Below are 9,349 nucleotides of genomic sequence, written 5' to 3'. Positions count from 1 at the left end.
GATCCTCCTGTGGTTAGCTCCCCAAGTAGCTAGGATTACAGGTGTGTGCCATTGTTCCCTCATTACATTAATATCATCAATCAGGCAGTAGTCTAGATTGTCTCCAGCAAGGGAATTGGTACATCCTCGTGTTACAGTTAGAAAGTTTGTGTCGAGATTATAGCATAAGCCACCATACCTGGTCCTATATATAGTCAGTTCTAGGCAACAGAATGAGATTCTGTCTCAATAAATAAATACAAATAAATGAACAAAATGAATAACCAAGTAGGCCCATTTTCCAAGCATACATTCCTAGCCTCCTATGAATTCTATGCAATAAATTCTTCCCGCTTACATTGGTGTCTGTCATCATAACCAAAACCCCTGGCCTCTACTGCAACCACCTCAGACACCAAAATGAAGTCTAGTCTCTCTGCACCAGGGCTGCAATCAAACTTGGAGCCTTTTCTGGGCCTCTTGGTACAACACAGAACAGGGCATACAGGCCGTCTCAATAAAATCTGGTTGGCTAGGTCATTCAGAAGTCAGTGCACAAATATTGCCAGACATCATTCTAGATGCCAGGATTACAAAGCAACTAAGAGCCAATTCCTGCCTTCAAGGATGTCCCAAACACACCTTAGACACAACAAACAGAAAACAGAGAGTCATACACACCCCTGCCTTCTCACCCAACTCATGGGTCATCTCACACCTCCTGTTCCCTGCCCCAAAACAAAGGGAAGTGTTTGTACTTTTGGCTTCAGTCTGTGGGGATGGCAACAGCGTGGAGTTTGGACTAGTCAGACAAAAAGGGTGGGAGGCAGAGAAAGATGGCAGACAACCAGACACCAGACCTTGATGCCAGGTGGAAGATTCTAGATGTGTTGGCTGCTATCCTAAGTTCCTTGGACCTAAATCTCAGGCTGCATAGCTTCTTCCTTTCTCTGAAGGTAGCCTGTGTAGGATAACACAAAGGAATTCTATCGCCATCATCTTGGTCAGGACTTCCAGGCAAAGCTTCAAGTACCTTGAGCCCACAGCTAGAAGTGCAAACCAGAGGTCAGAATGAAGTTACTACACCCCTAGACTCCAATCTCTAGAACAGCTCTTAGGAGAGTTTTGTGTAGAGGATGATTATTGAGAGTCAGGGCAGTGAAGGAGGGGTCAAGTGTCAGTTATGACCTGGAGGGTGGCGTCTCACTACCCACCCAAGGATAAGCTGGTGCTGGTGCTGGTGCTGTTCTCACACATCCCCTCCCAAGATGCTCTTTTTAGTAAACAAATTCTCCCAGGCAACCCTCTGAAGTTATGACCATCCCTTCATCTCACACATAAAACCGAGGCTCAGAGACGTTCTGTGCTGCAGGCTGAATCTTCCTTTGCTGTTCAGGTTTGAGTCACCGAGCTAAGAAATGGGCTAACGGTTGCTGAAGCAGTGGGTTATTTCAGAAGCCCAGGTTCAGTGCAAGGGCCGCCAGGTGGCGCGGTGGAGGTGCAGTGTGTCCTCCCCCTCAACCCTACCCTACCTCTGTCAGGGGTGGGACGCACCTGAACCCTTTGGGGCGCACCCTGGGAAGTAGGCTAGCAGGGTGGGGCGGGGAGCAGCTCTAGGCCCTGGGTCTGAGTAGGCGGAGAGAGCGGCTTTAGTTAGGTCGCCGGGACCGCAGAAGCCTCTCTGAAGAGTCACGCCTCCACCAGGAGACTGCGGGGCTGCATCAGCTCTTCTGCTCTGCGCTCCCCAGCGTGCAATTTATTAGGGGGGCTTCAAGGGATAGAATAGAAACGACCAGTGCAGCCAGGAGGTGGGGCCAGCCCCACCTGTCGCCAGCGGAGAGGGGGGGGGAGGGGGTGGAGCTTGTCTCCTAGGGACCACCCCCCCTCCTGGTCCCCGAGCCCCGGGCACGCGACGAGATATAAAGCAGTCGGGAAACAATGCGCCTGCAGATCGCGCTCCCGCGTCGATCCCGGGAGCGTCCTGGCTGCCGTGTGCGAGCCAGGAGGGGGAAGCGCGCGCAGGGGGCGCGCTCGTGAGTGCGGGGCCGCGCGCTCGGTGGCGCGCATGTGTGTGTGTGCGGGCTGCCGGGTTTCCCCGAGCCGGCGGGGAGCCGCTCCGCTCCAGGTGGCGGGCGGCGGGAGCGAGGTGAGGCTGCGGGTGGCCCGGGCGCGGGTCCCTGGGGGACGGGCGGTCTACAAGGCTGCAGGCTGCCTTCGAGACAGCGCGCCCCCGCCCGGCCCTGCTGTGCCCCAGGAGCTGCGCTCCGGGCGGTGCTGGCAAAGTTTGCTTTGAACTCGCTCCCCGCAGCTTGGTCGGCCCGCTGCGAGCTGCCCTGAGCGTGCTGACCCCAGGCCAGGCTCCCCGGGACCAGGGACCAGGGCGCGGGTTGCAAGCCGGTGGGCCTGGGGAGGGACCGGAGCCCCGCAGCCGGCTGCGGCGAGGGTCTCGGAGCCGCCTCCTCCCTCGGCCGGCACCGCAGTCAGCACGTCTCCCCTTCCCTCCCGCAGGGAGCGGACATGGACTTCGACTCGTACCAGCACTATTTCTACGACTATGACTGCGGAGAGGATTTCTACCGCTCCACGGCGCCCAGCGAGGACATCTGGAAGAAATTCGAGCTGGTGCCGTCGCCCCCCACGTCGCCGCCCTGGGGCTCGGGTCCCGGCGTCGGGGACCCAGCCTCTGGGATTAGTCCCGGGGAGCCTTGGCCCGGAGGGGGTGCCGGGGACGAGGTGGAATCTCGAGGCCATTCGAAAACTTGGGGCAGGAATTATGCTTCCATCATCCGCCGTGACTGCATGTGGAGCGGCTTTTCTGCCCGGGAACGACTGGAGAGAGTAGTGAGCGACCGACTCACCCCAGGCGCGCCCCGGGGGAACCCGCCCAAAGCGCCCGCCACCCCGGACTGCACTCCCAGTCTGGAAACCAGTAGTAACCCGGCGCCTGCCACCCCGTGTCAGCTGGGCGAACCCAAGACTCAGGCCTGCTCCGGGTCCGAGAGCCCCAGCGACTCCGGTAAGGACCACCCCGGGCTAGCTAAGAGGGAGGCATCCCATGGGTGGCCAGAGCTCTACAGCTGTCTGAGGTCAAGCATTGGGTCTTAAACCTTCCCATCACCTCCCCATTTTCTGACTGAAGCTGTCGGTGTAGCCCCCAGCTGTGTCTGTCTGGCACGTGGGTGTGTTGGTAAACAGTTTGGAGAAGTGGGGAGGGAGCCAGCGTCCCTCTGTTGGTGATTGGAGCCCCTGGGGACAGGGGCGACAAGCTGAGGGTTGGCGCTTAGAGAGGACAATACTGGGGTTGGACTGTAGGGGATTTCTGTCCTTGGGAGGTTTAAAAGGGTGCCCTTAAGAGTCACTCCAAGCTTGAAGCTTTTTTGTTGCTGCCTTTTTCCCTGGGAAACTCACACTTCCCTAAGGGAGAAAAGACTAAGGAACCTTTTGTGCAGAACCAAAGTCTACATCCTCTCGGAAACCTCTAGGCTATCTTAAGTTGCTTAGGCTCCCCTCCTATCCCAGTTCCCCTGATTACCATTTATGCACCCTCATCACCAGTGAGACAGGTGGGGAAGAATAAACGCTCCTCTTAACGGATGGGAAAACCGAGGCTTAGAGACAGGAAATCCGAAGAGTGAGCCCCAGCCTCCTGCTGTCTATCCAGCTTCTTTTCCCTACCCTCAACCCCGGTCTTCCCCGATATTTAGAGGGAATATTTATTGCTCGCAGCTTATTTGGGAAAGGCTCCACCATGCCTGTTGCTTTGGATTTAGCTAGTGTCCAAGCTCCCTCCCAGCACATCTGTGGGCTTCAGCTGCTCGGCTGCATTCAACAAATGTTCAATGATTCCTACTTTGTCCCACCTCTGGGAGAAGAGCTGGCGTTGAGGTAACGGTCATAGTGCTCCAGGCCTCCCTCCGTGCTGATGAAGGGCAGACTTCGCTGAGGTCAGACCACCCAGCCTCTTAGCCCCCTCCCTACTCATGAGAAGGACAGGAGTAGGTGCTATTGCAGGTGCGGGGGGGGGGGGGGCGCTTTGGGCACAGTCGCTAAGAGTGAAAAGTCACTGCAGTGATAAGAAAACACCTTACATGGGTATTTGAGAGGGAACTGGGGAGTTGGCTGTGGAAGCTGTTGTACATTTATTTGGGGGGGGGTGGTGAGAATCATTTTTAACCTGCAAGGAGCTTGTGTGTTTGTCTAACGGCTCCAATGGGAATCTTGAGATCAAGAAACTAATGAAGATGCAGCTCTACCAGGGGGGGTTAGAGTAGAAAGCTCATCATCTTGGAAGTTTGGAGTTCTTTATCTGCGGTCCAGACCGCTATCAAAGTGACAGGGAGCCAGTCTGATCTGGGCCTCCGTTTCTTCTTGTGAAAATGAGGAGGGATGGACTTGGCTGTCCCGCTTGAGGACATCCCTTATCTTGTGGAATCTGAGACTATGTTCTGCAAAGGAGAATGGTGTCTTAAATGATACCTTCCTTAGACACAGCCCTGTGTGCTGTGAGATTTAACAGTGAAAACTAAAGGTTTGGGATGTACAGAAACTTGAATCATTTTCTGACCTGCCCTTTAACCTGGACCTGTTTGTGGGCTCCTGGTTCACTCTCTGGCCACATGGCCTAGAACAAAATGCAACAGATTGCAAACAATGAGGGGGTGGGGTGGGGAGTGTGACTGACGGCACAGATCAGCCAATAGGGATTGGGGCTGGGGAAAACAGCATTCCAAACACTCCTTAGCCAGCCAATCACAGGCTTTGAGGCCAGGGGGCTGAATGGTCAGGTTTTATTAATGGAGAAATAATGCGATTGTCCACACAATGGAAACCTTCCTGACAAAGGGGCTCAAGCCTCCTGATATGCAAAAGAGGCAGAGATCGGAGCTCTTCTGTTGTCAGCCAGAATGCTTCCAAGGTGGCCTTCTGTGTTGAGGACTGCAGAATGTGGGGAGCAGGAGGTCTTTCCCTGATTGCCTGACCAGGTTGGGTTCCTCTCACAGACCCTCCAGCTAGGGAATGGTACAGACACTTCTTGGTGTCTCTGAGTCCCTGGCATGTTGGCCCTTTTATCTGGGTCATTCTGCTGTTCCTTCTCTGCCTCTGGTGCAGCTCATTGGGAAATGGTTGTTTTCGTACCTTTGTGAAGTTCCCAAGGCTCTTGTGACCTGTGATTATAAATCCAACCCTCTTCTGGTCCAGAGGTGGGGGTGGGGCAGATGACCTATAAATGATGGATGGCTTTAGAAACCCATTGAACCCGGGGACAAAATGCTCCTGAGGGAGACCCTTCCCCTCCCCTCTGTGGCTGGAGAGAACCGGTTGTTGCCCTCCCTCCTCCCTCCTCGGCGTGTCTTCCCCTGAAAGGATGGTAGAACAGAGAGGTGGGGAATAATAGGATTTATAACTTGTGAAAAGTAACAATTCCCAAGCGCAGGCTGTGCTGGGCAGGAACAAAGGGCAACTCTGCCCACAGACCCCTCATTTACAATTCTGATGGGGCATGAAAGAGCCCTAATGGGGAAGATCTTTATAGCTAAACTTTGTCCTAGGCCAGTGGCTCCTTCCATCCCCTCAGTGGGGGAGGAGGGAGCCTGTGCAGACTGGGGGCTGTTGGCTGGGGTCTGCCTTTTGTTCTTACCCAAGCCTTGTACAGAAGGAAACTGGAGACTATTTTCCTTGTTTATTTCCCCCTTCACTCTGCCATTTTCCTAGAATAAATGAGTTGGTGGTCTCTCTCCTCACTTCAGTTTGGTGATAAGTAAATTGTGGGCACATCACCTACTCTCACAAGCCGAGACATTGCGAACTGAGGCTGAAGGGTGTGTGTATATGTGTTCCTCATGGGATACGTTTCTTCTCTTCATATCTCTTCTTGGACAGAGGGCGAAGAAATCGATGTGGTAACGGTGGAGAAGAGGCGATCTCTGGACATCCGAAAGCCAGTCACCATCACGGTGCGAGCAGACCCTCTGGACCCCTGCATGAAACATTTCCACATCTCTATCCATCAGCAACAGCATAACTATGCTGCCCGCTTTCCTCCGGAAAGTTGCTCTCAGGAGGGGGCTCCAGAGAGGGGTCCCCAGGAACCAGAGGCTCCAGAGGTAGAAGCTCCCAAGGGGAAAGAGGAGGAAGAGGAGGAAGAGGAGGAGGAAGAAATTGTGAGCCCCCCACCTGTAGAAAGCGAGACTCCCCAGTCCTGCCACCCAAAACCTGTCAGTTCTGACACTGAGGATGTGACCAAGAGGAAGAACCATAACTTCTTAGAACGAAAAAGGAGGAATGACCTCCGTTCGCGGTTCCTGGCCCTGAGGGACCAGGTGCCCACCCTGGCCAGCTGCTCTAAGGCCCCCAAAGTCGTGATCCTAAGCAAGGCCTTGGAGTACTTGCAAGCTCTGGTGGGGGCTGAGAAGAAGATGGCTACAGAGAAAAGGCAGCTCCGGTGTCGGCAGCAGCAGCTGCAGAAAAGAATCGCGTACCTCAGTGGCTACTAACCCACCAAAAAGCCTGACTTCTCTGTCTCTCTCTCACACACACACGTTTATTTTCTATCTTCTCTCTCCCTTTTAGTAATTTGCACATTTTGGTTACAGCGGGGCAGGCTGGACAGTCGGTCCCAGAATGCATTGCAGCCAGTGCACACACAATAAGGGCTTGCATTCTTGGAAACCTCGAAACCCAACTCGCCCTCTTGCCTGACTCACGGGAGTGCTGTCTTCTCTGGCGCCTTTGGCTTCTCAGCAGGCGACTGACTGAGGAGACTCCGGGTCTGCCTAGCTCACTGGCTTCTGAGGAAAGGCTCCCGGATGCTATGCAACAGGTGGTGGGCGATGCCAGGGACTGCAGCCTGCATGAAATCTCACACTGTGCTAGAGCTTTAGGCTAGGAAAGGATTCTGCTCCCACTGGTGTCTCTGGGGATGATGCGAGGACAGCTGGGCCTGGATAGATACTGTCCCCGAGGCCCTGTTTTCCAGGAGACAAGCGAGCTGTCCTGGGTGAAGACAGGCTTGATCAGCATGGACCATTACCTCACTGTCAGACACTTTACAGTAGCTGAGGAGTGGAAACCTTTAAGATACATTAGGACATTAGGCCACACCCTTCCCTCCACTCTCAACGCTATGACTTTGAAAACATTTAAAGGGCTCGGCCTGTAGAGTCTTTGTCTCAGAGCGCTCTGAGCCTTCTCAGAGAGAGACCTGCCTATCCTTACAAGGTATTTTTTTGTTTGTTTGCTTCTGCCTTTGTTATGCAATTGGCATCACAGCACCCTTTCCTACAGATCAGAAATATTTCTGCAGGACGTGGGAAAATGGGTCATGGGAAAGCCTTGGCATCCTGGCTCCTGAACATCTTCCTTGCCCGGGTGTTTTCTGCAGGGTCATTTGAAGCCCAGCTTGGAACCTTCTCTCAAGGCAGACACAAAGAGCCCCAGAAGGAAGTGCCCGACCACTTCCTCTTTTCCTCCTGCCTCTCAAGTCAGTTCTTGATTTTTGTCTAAATTCTGCAGGAACAGTGTAAATCTGTCCTTCTCGAGCCACTTCAAGGCGTTTTCTGGCTCCGAAGCCACCATCCTGGTTCCCTGAGTCACTTCCTTCTCCCAGAATCTGGGCCTGATAGATACTCTGAGGGAGCTGCTATAGGTGCCCCAGGAGGTGCCCTAGGAGCAGTGCCCAGCCAACCCCAACTGGTTTTGCTCCAGCTGTGTTCTGCAGCACCAGGTGGACTCTAGGTACAGCCCTCAATAGGGAAAGTCACCCAAGCTAGCGGTGGTCATGTGGGCATCCTTGGGAGATCCTAAACTTTGCTTGAACGAAGAGTCAACCTTTTCAGAACTCTGCCCAGAACGGCCAATTCCTTCCTGCTGGCCCTGCATTTGGAAGTAGGGGAACAGTGTGGGGGGCGGACAGATGGTAAATACTACCTGTGCCTCTCAAAGACCAGCTGCCACTTCCAGATCTGCCGACCATGATGGCTTGGCATTGCTTCCTGGCCTCAGAGAAAGCTTTGGAAGTAGCCGTTCTGCCTGCTGGGGCCGGACTTTCAGGCACCAAGGGACTCCTGGGACTCTGTTGGAAGGGTAAGTGGGAAGCAGGCTACTGAAGACTCATCTGAACGGCTTGTATTTTATAAGCTGCTGCTGGGTTACGTGCTGCGCGACTCTTTTTTTTTTTTTTTAATACTGTATTTTTGTATGCTTTTTGCAAAGTGGTGTTAACTGTTTTTGTACAAGAAAAAACAAACAAACAAAAAAAAACATACAAAAACCTCCTGTTGCAAGGGTCTGGTTTATTTTGAAAGGCAAGTTTACCTGAAATTTTGTATTTAGTTGTAATCGTTAATTGCTTGATTTTAAACTGTTGCCTCCTGGGACATCTTCTAATAAAAGATTTCTCAAAAATGTCAGAGTGGGGGTAGCATATGCCATCTGAGTCCTCCCGAACCGGAGAAAACTATTTCAGAGTAGCCACAAGCCATCTGGGTGGCTGCATTTTTCTACCACGTTGCTAACCTGGTCATTCCACTCTGGGTCCCTGAATGCCCTTTCAGACATGCCTAAACAATGTCCTGTCTGCTCAGGGCTCAGGGCTCAGTGAAAACAAAATTCCCTGGTGAATTGCAGAGTGCTGAGCTGTACGTTTCAAGGCTGGAAACCCCAACTCTGTCACGGCTGTGGCCTTTTACTTTTGTCTTTTCGAATCCTCGATGCCTTATCTGTGAGACGATTGGAAAGAGTTCCCTGGGTTTTTTGCAGGTTTCAAGTGAGGTTGTAGATTTTTAATTTCTTTCTAAGTTATACAACCTCATACGGGGACTGTTCTTACGGAGTCCTGGTTTTATTTGGTTTTCATCTTTTTTGTGTGTGGGGGTGTTATTAATTATTTTATTTTGAGATAGGATCTGTCTCTCTGTATAATCCTGGCTGACCTGGAACTCACTACTTAGACCATGCTGGCCTGGAATTCTCAGAGATCTGCCTGCCTCTGCCTCCCACATGCTGAGATTAAAGGCGTGTGCCATCATGCCCAGCCTGGTTTTGGTCTTTTGAGACTGGGTCTTATTATATAGCCTTGGTTGGCCTATGTAGACTAGGATGGCCTTGAACTCAGAGAGCATCTACTTGCCTCTGTCTCCTAGGTACTGTGGTGTACAACACCACACCTAGCCTCATAAAACCATTTGTAGGATAGTTTTATTTCCCTGTCTATCTGTCTGTTCATCCATCCATCCATCCATCCATCCATCCATCCATCTATCTGATTTCTCTGGGTTTCTGTGTAGCCCTGGCTGTCCTGTAATTGACTGTGTAGACCAGACTGGCCTCAAACTCAGAGATCTGCCTCCCTCTGCCTCCTGAGTGCTGGGAT

General features: G+C 52.7%; 1 protein-coding gene across 2 annotated transcripts; it reads left to right on the top strand.

Moving 5' to 3' along the window:
* Positions 1-1,621: 1,621 nt before the first annotated feature.
* On the top strand, positions 1,622-8,387 carry Mycl (MYCL proto-oncogene, bHLH transcription factor). Of its 2 annotated transcripts, none has more exons than XM_087904651.1 (3): positions 1,622-1,787; positions 2,488-2,995; positions 5,860-8,387. In XM_087904651.1, exons 2-3 carry the CDS (start codon positions 2,497-2,499, stop codon positions 6,471-6,473), a joined length of 1,113 nt encoding a protein of 370 aa, XP_087760777.1. In that variant the 5' UTR covers positions 1,622-1,787; positions 2,488-2,496; the 3' UTR covers positions 6,474-8,387. The 2 variants fall into 2 exon arrangements, with proteins under 2 accessions (XP_087760777.1, XP_087760776.1); XM_087904650.1 differs by lacking the exon at positions 1,622-1,787 and adding an exon at positions 1,861-2,125.
* Positions 8,388-9,349: the final 962 nt, after the last annotated feature.

Source organism: Myodes glareolus, chromosome 3 (assembly GCF_982192425.1).
Source record: "Myodes glareolus chromosome 3, mMyoGla1.1, whole genome shotgun sequence".
NCBI classification, from domain to species: Eukaryota; Metazoa; Chordata; class Mammalia; order Rodentia; family Cricetidae; genus Myodes; species Myodes glareolus.
The sequence above is the reverse complement of the archived record's forward strand: the minus strand, read 5'-3'. Positions and strand labels throughout refer to the sequence as shown.

Bases quoted from the DNA above. Each gene is read 5' to 3' on its own strand.
- Mycl (XM_087904650.1), top strand. From the start codon at position 2,045: ATGTGTGTGTGTGCGGGCTGCCGGGTTTCCCCGAGCCGGCGGGGAGCC. The intron at 2,126-2,487 runs GTGAGGCTGCGG...TCCCTCCCGCAG, and splicing joins TGGCGGGCGGCGGGAGCGAG to GGAGCGGACATGGACTTCGA. The intron at 2,996-5,859 runs GTAAGGACCACC...CTTCTTGGACAG, and splicing joins CGAGAGCCCCAGCGACTCCG to AGGGCGAAGAAATCGATGTG.